Source organism: Pseudorca crassidens, chromosome 2 (assembly GCF_039906515.1).
Source record: "Pseudorca crassidens isolate mPseCra1 chromosome 2, mPseCra1.hap1, whole genome shotgun sequence".
NCBI lineage: Eukaryota > Metazoa > Chordata > Mammalia > Artiodactyla > Delphinidae > Pseudorca > Pseudorca crassidens.
Window position 1 is genome coordinate 12,722,538 of NC_090297.1, and position 22,868 is coordinate 12,745,405.

The 22,868-nt window shown below is 49.8% G+C and overlaps 1 protein-coding gene and 1 pseudogene across 1 annotated transcript in view; both read right to left on the reverse strand.

The window, feature by feature from the left end:
* Window positions 1-943: 943 nt before the first annotated feature.
* Window positions 944-4,363, reverse strand: LOC137216115 (polyadenylate-binding protein 4 pseudogene; annotated as a pseudogene).
* A 6,080-nt stretch (window positions 4,364-10,443) lies between these two features.
* Window positions 10,444-22,868, reverse strand: part of PADI2 (peptidyl arginine deiminase 2) — a 46,995-nt gene continuing 34,570 nt past the window's right edge. The window contains exons 11-16 of the mRNA XM_067721986.1: window positions 21,022-21,173; window positions 18,997-19,141; window positions 18,142-18,235; window positions 16,371-16,456; window positions 14,217-14,345; window positions 10,444-13,549 (exon numbers count right to left, since the gene is read on the reverse strand). Coding sequence (XP_067578087.1) covers window positions 13,316-13,549; window positions 14,217-14,345; window positions 16,371-16,456; window positions 18,142-18,235; window positions 18,997-19,141; window positions 21,022-21,173 — 840 coding nt within the window. The 3' untranslated portion in view covers window positions 10,444-13,315. The remainder of the gene's footprint in view (window positions 13,550-14,216; window positions 14,346-16,370; window positions 16,457-18,141; window positions 18,236-18,996; window positions 19,142-21,021; window positions 21,174-22,868) is intronic.

The window sequence follows — 22,868 nt, forward strand, 5'->3', positions numbered from 1 at the left end:
GGGGAGGTGGAGGGGGGGGAAAGCAGGACACCCTTACAAAGAGGCTGGGGGCTGAGTCACGGTAGGAGACAAAGTTAGACAGAAGGGACTCCTTCCTTCCCTTCAGCTGTAGAAAGAGTCCCTTCTGTGGATCAGTGTGAGTAGGTCCACCACTGTGAGATTTGCAAACATCTGGGCTCCTCCAAGTATATCCCAGCTCTCTGCCTGGGGTATTTTGCTTCCAGGGAGCAGTGTAATTCGGCACCGTGGGGCTCTAGGGAGAAGAGGAGGCGAAAACTGTCTCCCAGAATTGGAATAGACATAGTTGGTAAATCAAAATGCTTTCGGGCTGCCTGGCCCCGATTTCCTCCAGCCCCTGCCCCAGCCCTGCCTGTGCTTGCTCTCAGAGAAGCCTTTCTCCCTCTGCTAGATCACTCCATTGTCATCTTTACTATTGTTCAAGATGCCAGTGACAGTGATAATGGGGCTGCTGCTGCTACTGCCTCTGCTGGTAGTAGCTGCCACATTTGGAAGACTTACTGTGTACCAGGCCCTCTGCAGAGCAGTCTGGGTGCATTTTCTCTCTCTGATCATTACAGCAACTTCATGAGGTAGGGGGTTTTGTCCTTTACGGTTGGGGAAACAGGCTCAGAGAGGGTCAACCACTCACCCTAAGTCACACAGCGAGGAGGTGAGCATCTTCTGTTAGGGGGATGGCTGGGCTACGGACATGCCCCCAAGGCCCATGGGAACACAGTGGTTGCAGCCCCTCTGGTTTACCTGCAGAGGGCACCCCTGCCTCGCAGAACTGCCCAGGGCTCCCTATCAGCCCTTTCCAACCTGCCCTTAGAAAGGGCTTATCTAAACCCTCTCCCTTCCACCCTCACTATATAATTAGACTTCTCAAAATATTCTGTCTGAGTGGGATGGGGACAATCATATGCTACAGACTTCTCCAATTTCATGAGCAGTCTCTATGAACTCCCGGAGCAAAAAGGTCACAAGCCACCCCCATTCCAGATGGGGCTGCGTTTCACACAGCTGAAGTCAGCTCAGCTGCTGGGACTTAGCAAGTGGCCTGAGGCCTTCTGGGGACTGTCACGTTGGTGGACCCTATAGCACCACACACACACACACACACACACAAATTAGAGCTCACCCACACTGCCAACCTCTGTCCCGCTCTCATCTGCCTGCCACATCACCAGCATACTCTCAAATTAGCAGTTCATTTGGTCTTCTGGATGTGTGTGGGTGTGTGCTTTTTAAACACAGTATGTGATAAAACTCCCTTTCCAGCTGAGTCTGAATTTTGAACACCCCTTTGTATCAGAGACAGAACCACGTAAATGAAATGCAAAAAGGGAATGGTGGTAAATTTCATTTGTAATGGCTAGATATCAGCTCAGTGAAAGCAAAAGAAGTCAGAGGGATGCAGAATATTAAAAGCAAGTTGACTTTCCAGAGAGGCAGGGAGATGGAATGGTTAAGTATGCAGTCCTTTGGGAGGTTCAGATCCTGTTATTTCAGTCATTTTTATTTATTTATTATGGAGATTTTTTTCTTTATTGAGAAACTTAAGACTTGGGTACATCAAACAAAACCAATTTCTGGGGGGAAAAAAATCAAAACTCACAATAGAAAAAAAAAGTTAACACTGTCTGGGCCATATCAGAACCCAGAGAATATATTCTTTTAATTGAAAAATTCTAGGCACGTCAAAATTGACCTTTTGATACAAAATGACCTACTAAAGGCGCAATTTGTGGGTCTTGGTGTTGAGGTCCATAGGACGAGCTAGGAAGTCTTCAAACCTTGAGCTGAATTCCATGAGGGGTTATTTGGTTTGTGAATCGCTTTGTCCTTGTCTAAGAGGTAGCAGCAGCGACAGCGCCCACCTTCTGGGCACCTTCTTTCTTGGCATGATGAGCCTGTAGGACCGCCACAGCTTCATCCATGTGGGAGCGGAGAGACTCGGGGACTCCAGCACGTGCAGCAGCTCCGAGCTGTCAGCCTCCAGCAGCATCCCCGTCATCTTCCCGGCCAGGTTTGAGTGCATCATCTGGATGAGCAGGAACAAACGTTCACCCAGAATCTGCTTCTGCTCCTTGGGGGGGGGGTGCTGCGGCCAGCATGGAGGCGGTCAGCGGCTCCTGCCCCTGCACATGGACTGCAGGCTGGGGTGCCTGCAGGGGCTGGATGGCAGGGTGAGGGCTGCGGACACTGGAGGCGTATTTGTAAGGTGCAACAGCCCGAGCAGCAGCGGCAGCAACAGCAGCACGAGGCGCTAGGTTCTGCCCAGCTGTGGGAACACCTCCAGACTGGCAGCTGTCAGTCGGCCCTTGCTGGGCGGCACCAGCCCCACCAAAGTCCATAGCCAAGCGGTCTGGGCACTCAGATCCGACTCTCTGAGCGGTAGTAGGGAGGCCGCGAGAGGCCAGAGTATTACCAGTTGGAGCCAGATGGCGAAGAGCTGGACGAGGCCCAGACTGGCGTATAGCACTTGGCATTCCTTGGAAGCCTTGAGGTCTCCCACCTTGCTGCAGCGTGGATTAGGCCTCATCTGTGCTAACTCGTTAGGTAATACGGAGGTCTTCCCTGGGCCTGTGGAACTGCTGGCACAAAGTAGCCCCCAGCTGTTGGAAATGATTTAAGATGGCATTGGCAGGGACTGCTCTCATCCTGGCCACCCGCTGCGTATACTGGTTGGTCAGCTGAGCCTTTCTCTCTTCCTTTCTCTGGGCCAGGGCAACATACAGTGGCTTGAAGCCCACGATGCATCCGTTCATCTCCGTGACTGCTTTGGTTGCCTCTTCAGGGGATGAGCAGCAGACAAAGGCAAACCCTTTGCTTCTCCCATCCTCCAGCATCACCTTAGCACTGCTGATTGATCCAAAAGGAGAGAACTTTTTCCTTAACTTCTCACCATCAATGGTGTCATCCAAGTTCTTAATTTAGAGATTCACCCCCTGATAGCAACTAATTCTCTCCTGTTTGAGCTGTTCAAATTTTCGCTTTAACTCGGCCTGCTGTTCCACTTTCTTCTGTGCACGGCCGACGAAAACGACTTTCCCACTGATTTCTTTTCCATTCATCTCTTCCACGGCCTTATTGGCATCCTCGTGTTTTTTGTAACTCACAAAGCCAAAGCCTTTGGATTTCCCACTAGGATCTCTCATCACCTTGACACTCAGAGTCTTACCAAACTGGCTGAATAGCTCTTTCAGACGCTCATCATCCACCTCTTCCCCAAAGTTTTTGATATAAACATTGGTGAATTCCTTGGCTTTGGCTCCAAGCTCAGCTTCCCACTCTTTTCGATACTTGAATCTGCCCACAAACACTCTGCGGTCATTGAGGAGCATGCCGTTCATCCTCGCGATGACCTTGTCGGCAGCCTCCTGGGTCTCAAAGTGGACAAAGGCATAACTCTCAGAGCCGTTCTCATCACACACCACCTTGCAGGACAATGTTTCCAAAAGCAGAAAAAGTATCATACGGTGCCTTGTTATCTGTATGTCCAGGTTCTTGATGAAGGTATTTCCCACACCAAATTTTCTCACAGAGGGATCCCTCTGAGCCCACATGATACGGCTTGGCTTTGCCTTAATCACATCAAAGTTCACGGTATCCAAGGCCCGCTCCGCGAAAGCTGTCTGCTGGAAGTTGATGTAGGCATAATCCAGGGAGTGGCGGGTGAGCATATCGCGGCAGACCCAGACAGACAGCACAGGCCCCGCAGGACTGAACTTTTCGTTCAGCGTGGCCTCGGTGACGTCCGAGTACAGGTCACCCACGTACAGGGGGGCCCTGGGGTAGCTGCTGGCCGCAGCGTTCATCTCCCCACCACCCCGAGCCCCGCCAGGAGGACTTCTTAGAGGGACCACACAGGACAAAGGGGGCTCCCCTCCGAGCCAAGGCCCGTGCCGCGGCTCACAGGTGGCCGTGAAGCTCAGAGAAGCTGGAGTCGGCTCCGAGGGGAGGGCCTGAGAGGAGTTCGGGGACAGTCCGGAGGAGAATGCCAAACCGCAGACAAAAGGCTCTCAAAAACAATATGGCTCTCCCTGGGAGTTTGTAAGTTTCAGCTGTCCTGGTCTGGAAGCTCCCAATTTCAAAAAATGAAAAAAATTAAAACGGGGACTGCCCTCCAAATTACAAAAATTCTCCCAGAGGCAACCCAGTGGTGCCCACGGCGGCCTCCGGAACGTGCGTTTCTCTATAAATATAGGCCTCGGGCTCCCGGCAGTTTAAGATTACAGCAGCCCGGGGAAGAGGGAAACCAAATACTTGTTGGTGCCCACTCGGCAAGCCCGGGGCGGTTGGAGCGCGCAGCCGCCTCCCACGCCGGGCGGGAGAAGGGCTGCGCGGACACGTGGAGCGCGGAGGCCGGCGCGCCGGGGGCGGGCGGAGGCGCGTGAACACGGGCGCGCGAGCGGCTCACCATTGCACCAACGGACGGGGACCCACGGACGCCTAGGTGCGGCGGCAGCGGGCAGGCCGGAAGCGTGCAAAAGTGACTGCAAAAGTGACTGCCCCGCGGGTCCTACGAGGAGGATTCGCTCTTTTTTTTCTTTCTTTTCTTTTAAGATTAAAAAAAAATTATTTATTTAATTTATTTATTTTTGGCTGTGCTGGGTCTTCGTAGCTGCGCGCGGGCTTCTCTAGTTGCGGCGCGTGGGCTTCTCGTTGCGGTGGCTTCTCTTGTTGTGGAGCACGGGCTCTAGGCGCACAGACTTCAGTAGTTGTGCCTCACGGGCTTAGTTGCTCTGTGGCATGTGGGATCTCCCGAACCAGGGCTCGAACCTGTGTCCCTTTCATTGGCAGGCGGATTCTTAACCACTGCGCCACCAGGGAAGTCCCTGGTGGATTTTAAAGCGTTTTGGGTTTTTTTTTTTTTAATCCTTTTCTCTTTTTTTTTTTTCAGGCTGCTAGGCCCGAAAGCGGCGGAGGCTGCAGCGACCCGGGGCGGAGAGAGGACAGCCATTTATTACGTGACCTTCAGCAAGTTACTTAACCTCTCTGTGCCTTAGTTTCCTATTGTGTAAAATGGGGGAAAAAAAATCATAGTCACCTCACAGGGAGGAGGAGAAAATGAATTAGTATCTGTAAGGAGCTATCAATTTTCAACTGGTGGTGGGAAGCCCAGCTGGGGGGAGAAAAAAGGTAAAAGAGAACTGTGAATTATTAGGAGAAAGAGATTATGCTAATCAGGATGGAAAGACTTCAGCATAAATAAGATGCCAAGGGTTTCAGGCAGCTTTAAAAACTTATTTAAAAGTACATATGTAATTAAATTCTCACTGTGTAAAAATTTCAAGCAACACAGATAAATTTTAAATCCCCTCAGTCACGCTTCTTTTCCCAGAGGTGATTACTATTGTCAGTTTCATGGGATTGCTCCCATACCTTTTTCTTTGCGTGTGTATACACATATATGTGTCTACGGAAATCCATGGCTTTGCTTGACGTTTTTTTTATATATCAAGTGCTCTGTCTTGGAGCTCTTTCCATGTCAGTACACATAGATCTATTTCATCTTACATGCTACAAAATATATAAATGGGATGTACCATGGTTTGATCATTCCTCAGGTAGTTTCTTTTTTAAAAAAATTTTATGTTATGTGTATTTTTAAAAAATATTTTATTTATTTACTTATTTATTTAGTTGCGGCAGGCAGGCTCCTTAGTTGTGGCATGCGAACTCTTAGTTGCACATGCATGTGGGATCTAGTTCCCTGGCCAGGGATCAAATTTGGGCCCTCTGTATTGGGAGCACGGAGTCGTAACCACTGTGCCACCAGGGAAATCCCTCCTCAGGTAGTTTCTTAATAGCAACAAAGGAATATATGTTACTGTCCTCTTTCTAAAATACAGGATTGGTCATGTGACTGCAGCAGCCCCAAACCTTCAGGGGGTTCCCATTGCTCAAAACCTAGTATTTCCAGTATGACTTCAGTCTATATCTTTGCCATTCCGTATACTCACCATTTCTCAAGCTTGTCAAGCTTGTCATATACTTACACCCCTTTGTGTCCTTGCTCAGCTCGGCAGCCTTTCTTCCCTTCTCTGCCCAGTCATGCGTTCCTGCGTTCATTCAACAGTCTAGCCCAGATGAACACTAAGGCCACCCTTGGTCACTCTCCTGGCTGGAAATAATTGTGTGTGTGTGTGCGCACGCGTGTATGTATGATTCCACAGCTTTTGTGCCTTATTCATTCCTCCATTCAGCAAATATTTATCAAGTGTCTATTCCATCTGTTTGCCTCTTTGTTCTCCTGTCTCCCTGACTCTCTCAGTTCCTTGAGGGATGAGATCATGTCTCAGACACAGGGTTTTCAGGGAGAAGAGACATCCTGGTTTGCTCAGCATGGTCCCAGTTTTCATCTGTTAAACTGGTAAAATTATTAGTAGTGCCCCCTTTCATTCTGGTTTAGATGAAAGATTATATGATCGCTCCAGTTTTACACACAATAGATGCTTACAGTAATATTAACAAAAAAGAATGAATGGGTGGATGAATGACTATAATTTACATTTCATGATTGTGAGATGCCATCTGACTCTGAGCGGAAGACTTGAAAGCATATTCTGTATTATGTAGAAGTTATTTCACTTTGGGCTCTATTGCCTTTGAAGGGTTTACAGGAATCCTATAATCTCCAGACACTTGCTTGCAGGTAGCAGGTGTTCTCGTTATAAGATTCGAAATAGTTCATCCAGTATGCTAAAAATTGACAAGTGCAAAGGCAGCATTTATGAAGAAAAGAATGATGACTTATTGAACTCGGGTTAGAAAGTTGTTCCTAAGATGAGGTAGTCAAGAGCAGGGGTTCAGCGGGCGAGCTCTGGAATCAGACCACTTGGGTACAACAAATCCAGGTTCTGCTGCTTCCTGCTGTGTAAACTGGAGCAAGTCACTTCCTCTCTGAGCCTCAGTTTCCTCATCTATAAAGTGGGGATAATTCTCACAGCTTTGTTGTGAGAATTAGATGAGATGATGAATGTAAACTATTAGGCTGAACTATATGAAATCATCTCTATTTGACCCTTGTGACCTTTAAAAATGACATTTCATATAGTTCAACCTGGCAGGTGCCTGACAGGTAGTCAGTGTTTGAGAAATGGTGGCTATTATTACCTCATCTGATTGGGCTATTTCCGCTTCCATTGCCTAGCTGAAGAGGCGTTTCATTGTTTTATTCAAAACATATTTGCTGAGCACTGACTATGTGCCAGGAACTGCCATCGGGAGGAAAACAAAGCAGTCCTTTTAAAGGTGTCTTTTAACACTTCAGTGGCAGAGAAGCTTATGAGTAGGGCCCTAGAATGCCAGTCAGAGACTGTCCTTAAAGGGTCATCATGGGGTTTACCCGTGACTGTGATAAAGTGGGCCTTAGCTTGCAGACCGTGAGGGGCTGAGGCAAAAGCAAACTGAACTGGGTAGTTTGCTTAGAGACTAGCTAGAGACCAGGCCTTTGCTTTCTCAGAAATCAGGGCTGAACCAGAGCCCAGCTGGCTGGGGGGTGAGGCATAGGTAAAAAACCAGATTGCCACATCAGTCAGGCTTGAGGCAAGGCTGCAGAACTGAGCTCTCTGCCTGGACATGTCTTTTTCTGGTTGTCCGGCTAGAGGAAAGATTCCACATGCTGCCATTTGGTGTCACCGCACTGTATTGAGTTACCAGTAACATTGCCGTCAGTCCCCTGGAGCTGATGCCACTTGGGCAAGGATCCCGGATGAGTCCCACTGGGCAGGCAGAGCTCATCCCTGGCTGCTCTTTTGTTTAGGGGGGAGGGATCCCACTCCCACAGGCTTTTGGCTATGTCAGGGTCTGGATCAGATCCTATCTGGAATGAAGGGGCTGAGATAATGGGGACCCGAACTCCCCTCACCTGGGAACCAAAGACTTCTTACATTAAGATGCAGAATCAAGCTATATCCCAGGGAATGATGAGGGAAAAGAGGCTAGAGGTGAGGGAATTATGTTTTCCCTTTCCATGGGGCTGGTGGGGATTCACTTCCTAAAGTGGGCAGAGGGGACTTGGCCAAAGGCACTCCCCTTGCCAAGAGGGAGGCCAGTCCTGGTAACGTGGCAGCAGCCACGGTTCAGGCAAGAGGACCTTCTGAAGGGACAAGGCTCTGTACACCAGGGCCAGGGAGGGCCGATGTCTATCTTCTGTCTCTCTCTCTGGTATTATAACAATCAACTTTTAGGAATTCCCTGGCAGTCCAGTGGATAGGACTCTGCAATTTCACTGCTGCGAGCGCAGGTTCGATCGCTGGTCGGGGAACTAAGATTCCGCAAGCTATGTGGTACAGCCAAAATCAAAAACAAAAAAACCCACAGTCAGCTTTTGTTAGCGTTGCAGTTGGCCTAGCTGGATTCTGGGGATTTAAGGAACGTGCCTATTTCTATAACTGGGACTCAGCCTGGTAGACAGGATTCTACAACTGCGCCTTCCATATGATCCGCTTGTGGCTCTCGAACACTTAAAATGTGGCTAGTCTTAAGAGAGATGTGATATAAGTATAAAACATATATCAGCTTTCAAAGACTTACTACCAAAGAAGAGAACGTGAAATATTTCATTAATATTTAAAATTTTTGGTTACCTGACAAAATGATAATTTGGATATACTGCAATAAAGAAGACATTATTAAATTAACGTCACCTGTTTTTCACTTTTTAAAATGTGGCTACCAGGAAATTTAAAATTACATATGGGGCTTGCATTGTATTTCTTGTCTTTTCTTTTTTTTAAGGGGATGGGGAGCTCTCTGGGAACTCTTGTTTTATAAATTTATTTATTTATTTATTTTTGGCCGTGTTGGGTCTTCATTGCTGCGCGCGGGCTTTCTCTAGTTGCGGCGAGCCAGGACTACTCTTCATTGCGGTGCGCTGGTTTCTCATTCCGGTGGCTTCTCTTATTGCGGAGCATGGGCTCTAGGCGCGTGGGCTTCAGTAGTTGTGGCACGCAGGCTCAGTAGTTGCTGCTCACAGGCTCTAGAGCACAGGCTCAGTGGTTGCGGCACACGGGCTTAGTTGCTCCGCAGCATGTGGGATCTTCCTGGACCAGGGCTTGAACCCGTGTTCCCTGCATTGGCGGGCGGATTCTTAACCACTGTGCCACCAGGGAAGCCCCTTGCATTGTATTTCTATTGGAAGGTGCTGTTCTAGATGTCTTAGGGTGACTTTCAGCAATCCTGAGGTGAGTGAGTGGCCAAGATGTGAAAACACCAGCAGGATGGGTTTAACACACCAGCATCCCTTGGGGAGTCTCAGAAATAGGTGCGTCAGGAAAACCCCATAGAAGATTGGCTTGGGCCACATTAGTTGGGTATAAAAGGGAAGAATGACCTCAGAGGGCTGGACCCACGGACTAAGTCCAGGAATAAGCGAACTAGTGATTTTCATTTTGCAATGGCCTTTGTAAATGGCTGCGTCAGAACATCTGTCCAGAAACCCAAGATGGGGCTGAGGGGTAAGAACCCCCCAGGTGCATTCCAAAGTGCTTGGAAGTGGCTTCTAGGTGTAGCAACCAACTAGGTGGTTCTATTTTAGCGCCTCGGGGGTTTGTTCACAAAGACCCTGTTAGATCGTGGCTATGTTATATGGATTTTATACCGTGGGTCAAATCATAAATACCCACGTGCAACAATTCCATATTACGAGAACATGATATTACTCAGAGCAGTGGACACAGTCAGTGCTCTGCCCAGATCCTTTTCTGGCCCATTCCCCAGCTCTTGTGACTCTGCTGCTAAAAAGTACAGCTGTGGAGAATTCCCTGGTGGTCTAGTGGTTAGGACTCTGTGCTATCACTGCCGCCAAGGGCGCGGGTTCAACCTTTGATCAGGGAACTAAGATCCTGCAAGCCATACGGTGTGGCAAAAAACAAAACAAAACAAAACTACAGCTGGATGATTGCCCGTAGGCTACGGGTGCCCCTGTTGCCTGTTCAGAGAGCCAAAGTCCCCATAGCTAATGACCGACTCGTGTAGGTACACGAAACTCGGCCTCCAGATGGAAGAACTGAGCTGCCACTTATGCTCTAGAGCTCTCCTGTGACCAGGCTGAGGCTACATCTGAAATCACGCTCTTGGCTTCTTCCCGTTCCTGGCCCTGCTCCCTCCACTCCCTTCCTGGTTTCTCCTGGAGGCTCTTCCTTAATAAGTCACTTGTTCCCAAACGCTCACCTCGGGGTCTGCTTTTGGGGAGTCCCACCAGAAACACTGTCAGACTTTACTGTGGGTGTTGGTCTTGACCTTGGGTGGTGGCCATTTAATATACACCTACTGAATGCGTGTGGGATTCCAAACCCTTGAGATACCCTTGCTGAGAGCCCTGACCCTGTGTGCAGAGGGGCAGGGGCTGGAGGACCAGGAGAGGGCCCGCGTATGGCCTGCCTCCTTCCAGGCCGTGGCCGTGAAGCAACCATGAACATCACACCAAAAGCCACATGACTTCCCATCTGACCATTTATTTTCTTGCTGTTTACTCAGGTTCTTCCCCAAACGTCTTTTGATCTCCAGCATGGCCTCTCGTCCAGAAAGCTGAAACTGTGCCCCGCTTCTTGCCATCTTCATGATACCCCCTGCTCTCTTATACAAAATATTTCAAAATAAAGATTGAAACAGGAACTTAGCTGAGTTTTGCAACACACAAGTGTATTCTAGGTCTACATTTATAGAAAGTGGTGGGTGGGGAAGACTGATGAGTCCAGGGGGGACTGGGGGAGATGTCCGTGCCAAGGGTAGTCACATGAGTGGGCAAGCAAGATGGGAATGAGTGAGTCCTGGGGGCTCCAGAATCATCAGAAGTTACTGACTTATTGATGGGGAGAGCCTTAGAAAAATCTAGAAACACACACTGTCTCCACCTGGGAAGCACTCACTTCCCTTTAAGGCAGACTAGAAAAAAATGAAAGAAGGCCCCCAAACCCATATTAACCAAACACACACACACACACACACACACACACACACACACACACACACACACACACACCAAAGTCTAAGTCTGCAGATAAACATCCACAAATAGGCACTTGGTGTCTTCAGCTCTGGGGTTGGAGAGATCTGGGGCTTTGGCCCCCAAAGGCAGGAGCCACTGTCCCCAAAGGGGGGGACAACAGCTTCTGAAGGCCCTGGGGTCTGATCTGTTAGGTGGTACTGGCCCAGCTGGATGGGAAGGAGGCCTGTTTAAAGAAGACCCAACCCCCTCATTTCACTGAGATAGGGACTTGCTGGAAGCTCTGTGTCCTGTGCATCTCCTGAATATAGCGAATTGGTATTTCTCAAGAGCGCGTCCCTGAAAGGGCAAATGCTGGCCATTTAAGTGTGGGCATCTCAGGCTGGGAACTGACCGGCTCCGTGAGGCAGGGGCCAGATGCAGTTTGCTACTAAGCACTGTGTCCTCGGGGCCCACCACTGTGCCTGGCACTTAGGAGGCATACAGTATATGTTTGCTGAATGACTGAATAATCCAAGAAGAAAATCCCATTCTCTAAGAATACACATTTACCACCTTTTCATTGGTTATATATCAGTTCCTCTCTAACCCTCAAAGTGGAATTATAATTCACTTATTCTCCTCAATCAGCTGGCCTTAAAGGAATTTTTTTTAGCTGAAACTGAGTCTTTCCAGTTGGAGCCAGAGAATGAATCTGATTATGTCCAAATGAGAGGGTCTTCAGCAAATGCACTGAGAAACTTCAATGGGATAATCAATCCGTCTCTAAGGCCAGCAGCTGGCCCAGAACTGGCTGTTCAGGCTGGAGGTTAGGACAGGGTCTTTATGTGTTGGATCTGAGGTCTGGAGAGGAGAGGCAGGTCTTTCACTGTGTCCTGGGGGAAGGTCTGAGCCTGGCTGGTGGGGAAGAAGTCCTTGTCTAGCTGTCTGGAGAGACGGCATTGGAATAGGAAGTGGAGGCTGTGAGAGGAGGGAGGTCAGGGACTGGCCAGAGAATCAAGGACCCAGCAAGAGAAGATGGATCTTGCTCACCCTGGAGCATCTTGATACAGTGAACTCTCAGGCCACAAGGATGCTGCTGTGGGGAGCAACCCCCAAGCATCTGGGAGAGCCTGGGTCCATGAGAAAGAAGCAGCATAAGAATCTTGTAAACAGGGAAGGCTGCTCTGATAAAGTCCACTTCCAGGGAAGGTTGTAAGCTCAATTACTGGACCCTCAGGGAGTCCAAGTCTAAGGAGGCTAGCCAACGGTGTCTACACGGCAGAGGGAAAGCCAAGGGGATTTGACAGAGGCTGTTAAGGAATGAATAATTGGGGGTGTCCAGGTGGCCAAGGGAGGTGAATTTCAAAGGATGATGACAGTTCAAGGTACATCTGGGGTTCCAGAATCCCTTTCCATGCCATCTACCTTGACCCACAAGGCATGGCTACAGGGACAACTGGTCATCCCAGAACCTCCTTCCCTTCTCCCCTCATTCAGTTTTGGACAAGAGACTAAAGATTCTTTGGGGAAGGGTTTGGGTAAAGCGGTTTTTGTTTTGTTTTGTTTTTCACGTCAGGGCTATACAGACACTGGCCAAATGTCCAGCTATTTTCGGAAAGGACAGCATGGAGGCTCAGGGGGTGACTTCGTGGACCCTGAGGCCCTTCTGAGGGAAGGCAAGGCACAGATATCTCAAATCCCCTCCCCGCGTCTGGAGGACGCGGCCTCCAGTCCACGTCAGGCAGGGGGATTCTCTGGGGGTGTGAAGAGTCTGGAGAACTCAAGGAAGGAGGGAGGTGCCCAGGCCCCTGTAGTGTGAACCCTGACAGTCAGATTTTCTCCTTCTTCTAATACGAGGGCCTGACTCAGCTATGATTGCTAAACATCCACTTCAAACATGGCGATCTTGAGTAAACACGTTGCCAGCCACACAACTAGATGAAGAGCCAGGCCGCCTCCCCCCACTGAGGCTCCTTTCTTTTAGAGATCTTGATTGCTTTTGATAACTGACCATTTGGGCCACCTGCCTTTTTCCTCTTTCCTCGCTTTAAATTCCCACTCTTATGCTTTAAATTCACCAATAAAGAGTGAGCCCTTGAAATCCTAGGCCCTCACCCTCACCCATAAAAGCAGAACCCCAGCTCCGTGGGTTCTCTCTCTCTCTCCCCATGACCTCACTGTGTGGCCCCAGGTGTGCCAGGTTATTTCCAGGTCCTGTAAGTAAAAATAAAATGAAAAGTAATAAACGTCTCCCCCCAAGTTTCCTGATAGTTATTGCTGAAGCGCATTTTGCAATCATAATAAAAACCACAAGGGTTAGTCCAGCCTCAACACTGGTTGTTGATGGGCTGTGACAGGCACACAACAGCCCCCTGCAGGTCAGGGTACCATGTGCCACCACTTGAAGGTGAAGGGCTTCCTGCGTACGTTGGTGCCGCAGTGCACCTCCCCCAGAAATTTGTGGTAGGCGGAGATGTCATCCACGAAGGTGCAGCAGAGGCCCAGGGGCTCCAGCAGGGAGCGCACATGTGTCTCCAGGCAGCACACCTCCTCAACCTGGGGCCCAAATGGCTTGGGGATGCCCAGGTCCTTGCTGAGCACAATCATGTTCACCTGCAACAAGGAAGGGGTGGGGTGGGGCCACAGCTCCGTTTAGTGAGCACCTACTATGCCCCGCCCTGTTCTAAGCTCACTGAACCCTCCCAACAACCCTATGAAGTAGGGATTGTGACTATCCCCATTTTACAGATGAGGAACTGAGGCTCGGGGGGGCTAAGCAACTCATACATGGCAGAGCTGAGTGGAAAACGAGGCAACCCACCCCTGTATTATGTGTATGTCCATGCGGCTATATATGTACGCATCAGCGTGTGCATTGCACGCATGCGTGTATGTGTGTTTTCATGTGTGTACATGTGTGTATATATGTATCTATGTGTGTGTGTATGTGTGTCCTAACCTCCTTCTATCACATAGAAGACTCTGCTCTATGATAACAAGAATCCCTCCTGTCTATAAAGGCCTTTTTAATTTACAAGACACTCTCCAATCTGTTAAAGGATCCCCCAGGACCCCAGGGGGCAGCTAGAATAAGGATATCACCCCAGAAGGGAATGAGGCCCAGAGAGGGTGAGTGCCTGGGGTGGGTGGGAGGCCACACAGCAACTCAGCCGGGACTGGGACCCGGGCCTCCTGATTGGACAGCCTCAGCCGAGGGGTCCCTCTGGATCTGGCTGCCCCTGACTGGCCTGGATGAGGTTTGGGGTCCAGAGCACCTCACCATGTTTGGGAAGAAGGCTCTGGCCTGGCGGTCCTCGTCCATCTTGAAGAGGGCAGGCAGGTCGATGATGTCCTGCTCCGTCAGCCCCAGCTCCTTCTTGAGGATGTCGCGGTTCCAGTCCAGGCAGCGCTGGGCGACGGGGAAGAAGGGAGGGCAGGCGAGTGAGGGGACACCCCTGCCACCTTTGTCAACCTCACCCCTGCCTGCAGGGGACCCGGCACTCCAGGGAGAGTGTCAACCTCACCCCGGCACTCCAGCACGCGCCTACCTCTCTGGTGCCCCTCCCACCAGTCATGGTAGTAATAAAGAGAACGAGAGAGAAGATTACAGAAATAATACTAGAAAATCACAGAAATAACACTAGTGAGGGCTCATTTACTGAGCACCACCTACTACAAGCCAGACGCTGTGGTAAGTTCTTGCTATGCAGTATCTCATTGAATCCTTAGGCTGTCCCGTGTGGTGAGAATAACAGTGACAATGATTTCGATTAATAATAATTAAAACTAATATGTGCAAGAACCCTAAGTGTACTGTTCTAAGTACTTTACATACATTACTTATTTAAGCCTCAACCTCATGAGGTAGACACTATTATTAGCCCCTTATTAGAGACTCTACCCAAAATGTAGAGTCCTTAGTGAGTCGCCCAAGGTCCAACTGCCAAAACGAGGGGCCATGATTTGATCTCAGATTTACCCGAAGCCAAAAAATGTCCACGGAGGGGAGTTACAATAAAGTCAACTTTCAAATAGCCAGTGAGGCATTATGTGAACTTTGGGAAACTCTGCAGTTGTTTCTACAGCCTCCACTCCACCCCTCCCCCTGAAATGTAGCAGCCCGTTATTGGGTTGGGTTGACTACATCCTCCCCTCCTGGTGACAGCTAATTAGTGGACCCTTGCCCCTGCCTCTTTGCTCCAGTGATTGGTTCAAGGATGGGCAATAAACCAGGATTAAGGGAATCAGTATATGGAATTCCCCTGGCTACAATAATTGGTTCAGGTTGGCACAATCAGAGTGAAATGCAAAACTTTTGTTTAATTGTTGGGGGCACAGACCTCCCTCTTTGTGGATGGTGTGCTGGATGGATGTGAGACCTTGAACTGTTGCAGCTATACTCCTGTCATGAGGGTACCTGTAGAGCCCAAGAAGTGCAGAGATATAGGGCTGGAGCCCTGATCAACCTGTGCCTGAAATCCATCTCACTGCTGGACTTCCTACTCATATGAGTCAATTAAGCCATTTAAAAAAATCAGTTTGAGTTTTTAAATTTAAACTTGATACTCTAAATGTGCCCATGCAGGGCTTCCTCGGTGGCACAGTGGTTGAGAATCCACCTGCCAATTCAGGGGACATGGGTTTGAGCCCTGGTCCGGGAAGATCCCCCATGCCACGGAGCAACTAAGCCCGTGCGCCACAACTACTGGGCCTGAGTGCCACAGCTACTGAAGCCCGTGCACCTAGAGCCCGTGCTCTGCAACAAGAGAAGCCACCGCAGTGAGAAGCCCACGCACCACAATGAAGAGTAGCCCCTGCTCGCCGCAGTTAGAGAAAACCCGCACGCAGCAACAAGACCCAAAGCAGCTAAATAAATAGTAAATAAATAAATAAATAAATATGCCCATGCAAATAAAGAGAGATCTAATTCAACTAAATATGACCCTTTTGACTGGTATCTACTTCTGGATACAATCTTTGAGATTTAGGGACTCCAAAGGTGGGATTCATCCATAGATAGAAAACTTCAGGGATCTCTGATCCCCTAAAACAAATAAAAATTCATGGCATGTGTTTACATATGAAATTTTCTGGCGAGCAGGTCTGTAGTTGTCATCATGTTTTAATGAGTGTGGGTCTCCCCCAAACGCTGTGGGCTGCAGCCTTACAGAGCCCTTGGTCTTTAGTACTGCCTGATACACCTTCCTTCCCAGGTCTCCTGTCTGCTTCTAGCCTCCACTGACCTGCTTTGTCACCCCATTCAGCCTCCAGTTTAGAGGCGTAAACCAGAAAGGCTGGACCGAATGCTTATTGAGGTCCTTCCCTCTGTCATGTGCCCTGAACCCTTGGCCATTCCCTATGGAAGCCCCGAGGATGTGACAGGTGCCATTGGTCATAGCCTTGTCCCTCCCACAGGCCCCTGCCCCGCCCTCACCTGGAAGTACTGGTTCTCCTGCGCGAGGCTCTCGTTGGACAGAATCTTGTTGATGGTGATGCGCTTGCTGCTCATCCCTCCCAAGCCTGTGGGGGTCAGAGGACAGGGGACAGTCTAGTTTTAGGTGTCCAGCCTGGGCGCTCCCCTTTGCCAAGGCCTCCAGCTTCTGGGCTAACTCTTAGGATGAGGGAGAGGGGCTGGGACAGGCTGGGGCCCAGAAGGGCAACCCCAGGGGTAACTCCTTTCCCCAGGGTTGGCCATGTCACCTGGGCCAGGGAAGGGGTGGCAGCTGTCTTGCTCTCTCTCTGGCCAGAGGGTAGGGTGGCACAAGAAGCCTGCTTCTAAGGATGAGCAGCAGACCAGAGGGAGTGTGGCAGAAGCAGGACGCCAAGCGGTGTCACCCTTCCTGTTTTCCAGACCTGCCTCATGCTTGGCCCTTGTCCTGGTCTATGCCTGCATCTGCCTCCTATTCCATCATGATGGCCCACGTGGCTTCTGGCTTGATTAGTGATACCTAATGCTCAAGGAGCGCCTGCTATGTGGCAGGTAGTCTTCTAGATATTTACATGGATTAACTCTATAATCCTCCCCACATTTCTATAAGGTAGCTTCCAGCATTAAGGATGAAGAAATGGAGGCACAGAGAAGCTACATGACTCGTCCAAGGTCTTACAGCTAGTGGAAGAGCCCGTAAGCAGACCAGGCAGTCTGATTCCAGAGCCTAAGCTATTAACTCTTTTTTTCCCTACCTGATGCTGGTCCTCTGTGTTTCCTAGTCCCGTAGCTTGTTAGTGGCAAAGAGATCGGTGCTGTTGCACCCTGTACCTGAGCTGTCTCCACACCACCCCTTGGACCTATTTGTACAAAGATAATAGTTCCTATATCCTTATGGGTAGCTTTGAGGGGTTCATATAGAAAGAAGCCTCCAGAAAGTCAAGACTCATGCCTGCCAATCTAAAAAAATTTCCTATCGGTGGGAATTAAAAAATGACAGTGGTCTTAAGTTGGTCTTGTCCATCCTAGACACCAGTCACTATCAGGAACACTGCCTTTCGACATGGAGGGTGGTAATGTATGTAAGTATCAGCCTTAGGGGTGCAGACTTTTGGGAGCAGGTGGATTAGAGACGCCAGCCTGAAAGGTGTCAACAGGGAATGTAGGAAGAGCACATAAGACATTGTCATGGCCCCTCTGACCTGGCTCACCGTCTGTGCCTGATCAGCTCTGTCTCTTTGCATGATTAGTTTAAGAGCGAAGCTCATCCCAGTCTGTCTATCCCAGTTATGTGGATGTCTAAATTAAGCAGATGATTTCTCACTCCGGGACTGACGGTGATGACGTCTGACTGTACGTCACGTCTGTCGACTCCCACTTTTCTTCCTACCCCTCAAGTGCATTATGTATATTCTTCTCTATCTCCCTTTCGAAAACACAAGCTCCTTGAACACAGATTGCGTGTCAGTTTTGAACCATTTAACTCTCCTTGGGGTCTGGTGCCATTTGAAGTATACACTAGGTCCCGAAGAAGCACTAGGCACTGCTGGTGGTCATAAGGGGCAGTGGGCAGCTCGATGGTCCCGCTGGCCACAGCGAGGGTCACAGAGGCCAGGGCTGCTTCCCACCACGGTGACCTCACAGCCCCGGAGCGGGCCGGATGTCCAGGAAGTGGAGCTGGGTATTCAGGGACAAGGCACTCATCTGCCCTGTCCTCCCAAGGGTCTCTCTGGGGGCTCAGCTCCCTGCTCCCTGCCAAGGCCCTGAGGGCACTCACCTTTGAACATGATGGCCTCCCCATGGCCCTCCTTCTGCTTCTCTCGGAAGAGCTTGTAGCAGGCCAAGGTGCTGGCCATGAGCATCCGGAATTCCTGTGAGAGACCATTCAGAGGGCCAGTGTCAGCAGAGAGGAGGTGGCCAAGAAACGTGAAGAAGCCCCTGCTCTCAGCCCCCGGGGTCCCACCTGCATATTGTCTCAAGCCACTCTCTGCCGAGCAAAGGCCACCTGGCAGGGTTTTCTCTACCTCAGAGGAATATTTCTCACCCTTCCTGCTATAGAAATTCCTCCACCTCAGCAATGCCATCGAGTCAAAGCTCAGAGTCAAAGGTGACCTTGGACAGAGAGGAAGAGCTTCTCCAAGTGGCCAAGAGGCCAGGCCATTTGCACCAAATTTCCAGGGTTTGAAGTTGCAGCTGTTTCTTTTCACTTCTTGGGAAATGAAAGAACCCCTTCCCAGAGCCCCAAGCCCATACCCCATTGCTCTCTAGAGCATTAAGGCCAGCACAGTGGCCACCAGCCCTGTGGGATTATTGGACACTTGATTTGTGGCTGGTCTGAGTTGAGATGTGCTACGAGTAGAATACACACCTGATTCTGAACACTTATATAAAAAAGAATGTAAAATCTCTCATGAATGATTTTTATAACGACTACATGCTGAGGTGCTAATATTTTGGATTTATTGGGTTAAACATTTACCTGCCACAGCAACAACGTACAAACCAGCTTCAGCCTACTTCCTTCTTCCTCTCTGCGGTTGTCTTCCTCTAGATACCCCTCTCTGTTGACAAGAGCTGGTAGTACAGGGATTCTGCACTATCCTATTCACTCCAGCCTCAGGGGCCAGCTCACCTTTGTGCCTGGGATGGGGACGAATGTCACGAACTCATCTACATGGCCCACGGTCAGCCAGTCCGAGTAGAGCTCCACGGGTGCCTGCACCTGCTGGGCCTGCAGGAAGTCCCTCACCACCTTGGTCATCCTCCGACCACCAGACCTGGGGTGGGGTTGGGGAGGAGACAGTTCTTCAGAAGGTTGCCCACTGTGCCTGTCTCACCAGAGGGTCTGCAGGAGGAGTTCAGACTCTAGAATCTAGCCTGGACCCAGAATAGCATTGGTGGAAAAGTCATGGGAAGGAGCCTGAGTTGCAGAGACCCTGGCACAGGTAGAAAGGTGTTTGAGCCCAAGGGGAAAAAGGAGGAGTTAGCTGCAGCCATGGTCTGTGTGAAGAGCATAGAGCCCATTCTTAGGCCACTGAGGGTGTCAGTAGGTGTAAGAAGCCAGCTTCTCTGCTCAGGGAACCCTCATGGACTGCTGGAGGGGGCTAGGACACAGGCATGATTCCAAAATCTTCCCTAGCCTATGTACCTCTTCGCTGTTAACTTCTCAACTTCAATCATTTCAAGTGACACCTCTTCCAGGAAGCCCTTCCTGACTTCCACACTCCCTGAGGTCTTCAATATCCCCATTACCCTTATAATATAACCCCAAAACCTCACAGTGGCCAACAAATGCCTCTGTGATCTGGCCCCTGCCTGTCCCTCCTACCTCATCTTCCTCCCTTCCTCCTTGTTCTGTTTGCTCTAGCCACATGCTAAACTTGTTACCAAGGTTTTGTCCTTTCTGTTCCTTCTATCTGGAATGCTCCTTCCCTTTGATCTTCCCATGGCTGCTTCCTTCTCATCATCTGAGCCTCAATTCCAAAGTCACTTCCTCAAAACCACAAAAGCCAAAGTGCCCCTGCCTCATCACTCTTTATCATGTACCTTATTTTATCTTCTTCATTGCACCTATTAGCACTCAGAAGTATCTTATTTATTTGCTTAATTCCATGTTTATTGTCTATACTGCCTCCATCCCTAATGGAAAACTTCCTGAGAGCTGCGACTTTGTCTGTTTTGCTCACTGCTGTCTCCCCGCAGCCCAGAACAATACCTGGCACAGAGAAGACTCTCAATAGATATTTGTCTCTAAGAAGAGCCCCTGTGATCTCCCCTAAGGGGGTTAGGGACCCCTCCTTGGGTTTCTCTGACTCTGTATCATTCTATCACTGTACACACCCTCTGTTTCATGTCTGTGATCTCCACAGTCTCCTGGAAGGTGGGGGCTGGGCTTCATGTTTAGAACCCCATGTCTGACATAGGGCTTGGTGCTTGGCTGGTGCCTGGGAAATACCTGCTGAATGGATGAGTGGCTGTTGAGTGGAGGGAGAAGGAGGGCAGGGTGAGCAAATGGTCACTGTCTGTGTCAGTGGCCTGCTGCAGAAGGTAGAGAATCCCATGTGGCTTATAGGGACTTGGTGCCCAAATCCTGGCTGGTCCCACATGTGCGGGTTCCTGGCAGCCCTTTTGTGAAGTGAGGACCCACAGTACTCACTCTCTCCCCAGCAACTGCTCTAAGGAAGACTCTGCCTTCTCATCGACTGGTGGGTGACCTGGGGAGGGAGTGAAGGTGTTGTTGACAGGCCAGGGAGCCAGGGACTCAGGCTTTGGGGCAGAGCCATGTCTTCTCATGTGTCTTTTGTGGATGGGCACCCCTGAGGATTTGTTGGTGTGCACTGATCCTCTTTCGGTACTCCTTCTCTGAACTCCTTCATCCCTTCCCCACTTTCTTTATAATCCCATTATATTCCCTCCCATTTTGGGAAGAGGGTTATTTATTTAGTTTTGTATTAGGTCCTAATTCATACTAAGATGTAAAGGCTAACTTGGTTTTCTTTCCAAGAGTGTCTGTATCTTGTCAGAGAGTCATGGGAGAGGTTAATTCTCCCAGCCAATCACTCCATGTACGAGCAACCCAGTCTGCTCCTAAAGGGAAACAATAACTCCCCCCTGCCTCCCCCACACCTGCCCGCAGGCCCACCCTGGCTTCTCTTACAGAGGAAAGCTGGTCCCGATGAGGATCCGGCCCAGGGGGTATGTCTTGCCATTCACGGTCACTGGCGGACTGACCTCTAGGTTCCCAAAGGAATCAAGGCTGGTGACAGGCTCAAAGAGGGGTTCCCGGGTCACGTAGCCAAAATCTGGGCCCTGGGCAAGAGACACCCGTCATTAGTCTCTTGCGGCCAGGAGCCCTTAGCCCCAACCCAGCCACCCTCTGATGACCACTTTTCACTACCTTTGGTCTGGCTCTGTGAGCACTTAGCTTCTAGGGGGGTCACCCATGCTCTTCTCATTCCCACTGATGAGCAGGACCCTGGCATGGGGAGGCTGAGTTTGTGAGTATGTCAGTATGAGCGTGAGAATGAATGTGAATATACGAGTGTCTGTGTGTGTGTATACATCTGGGTCTCTGGGTGTGCCTCTATTTCTTAAACACGGAGACATATTGGTGATTTCTGGTTTGGTCCTCATTTTGTGCTATTGACATCCCCACTCGTCTCTTAATGTGAGCAAGAAATGGACCTTTGCTGTTGTCAGCTATTGAGATATGGGGGCTGCTTGTTACTGCAGTCTTACCAAGTGAAAGCTGACCAATACATGCAGGAATGGCAGATATGTAACATATATACCATCCCAACCCATTCCCAACTAACCCTATTTATTCATATTTATATCTGGAGCCCATATATAGCCTCAGAATCCTTCTTAGCACAGAGCTCCAACAGACTGCAGTTACATGATATAACCCCAGTGACGTCCCCTGAATTTTAAGTTTCCTTTCATGATTTTTTGGTAAAAAAGTAGGGATCTTGCTTGGGAGCTTGCACTGGGGATGGAACTAAGCTTGTCTGGCACAAATCCTTGCTAATAAAAACCAAAGAGTGAGAAGATGTGGCTTATCCTGGCCCAGCTTAGAGGCTCAAGAGACAGCTGTGCCCAGTAGGGTGAATGGCTGCAGCTTAGTGCTTTCTCGCCTATGAGCCCCAGATGGCAAGGTGAGACTCGCCAGAGGCTGGGGCAGCTGGGGCTTTACAGCCTCACATGGGCAGGCAGGCATGCAGCACAAAGTTGGGCTTGGCCCAGGCCTCCAGGAATAATGCAGTCTGGGGGCCTTGGTACTAGGCCAGCCTGGAACACTGAAGGCAGGTGGTGACCCGGGAAGAAAGAGTAAGAGAAGGATCTGAGAGGCCTTGGTTCTCCTGCCTGCTGGCTGGTTTGACTATCCCTCATGTTAGAGGAAGTGGACAGTCCTCACCGAGGACAGTGTCCAGGGCTGTGGAATGAGAACCAGAACAGCAGCTAATAATAGTCATTGTATCAGGAGCAGCACGGTTGCCTTATATAATGCTTTCAATCTTCACAATAAGCCTGTGAGATGGATACTGTTTCTATCCCCACTTTACAGATGAGCAAACTGAGGCTTGAGGAGGCTAAGGTGTTTGCCCAAGGTCACATTGCTGCTAAGGGGTGGAACTGGGACTCAAGGCCAGATCTGTCTGGCATTCCAGAGCTTTGTGCTCACACCACTGGCTGTGCCATCTCCCTGTGATGAAGGGACTAGGCTAGTGAATGTTCTCAGGAAGCAGGTGTGGACCTGGCAAAGGGTTGCCTCTGAGCAGCCCTGACGTCTCACAGGAGGCTGCCCTGTGTGTGACCTTGGCAAAGCCACCTGGTCTACCCAGTCTCTGTTTCGTGTTCTGTTCAAGCCTCGCCCTGCCTGTTCAGGGTGGAAGGTGAGGACAAAGACGACTAATTTTGGTTCTGTCCTCATTCAGTTGGTTGTTGAGGGCATAAAAAGAGAGTGGTAATGACCTCTAGAATCGAGGGTGGGGGTCAGATTGC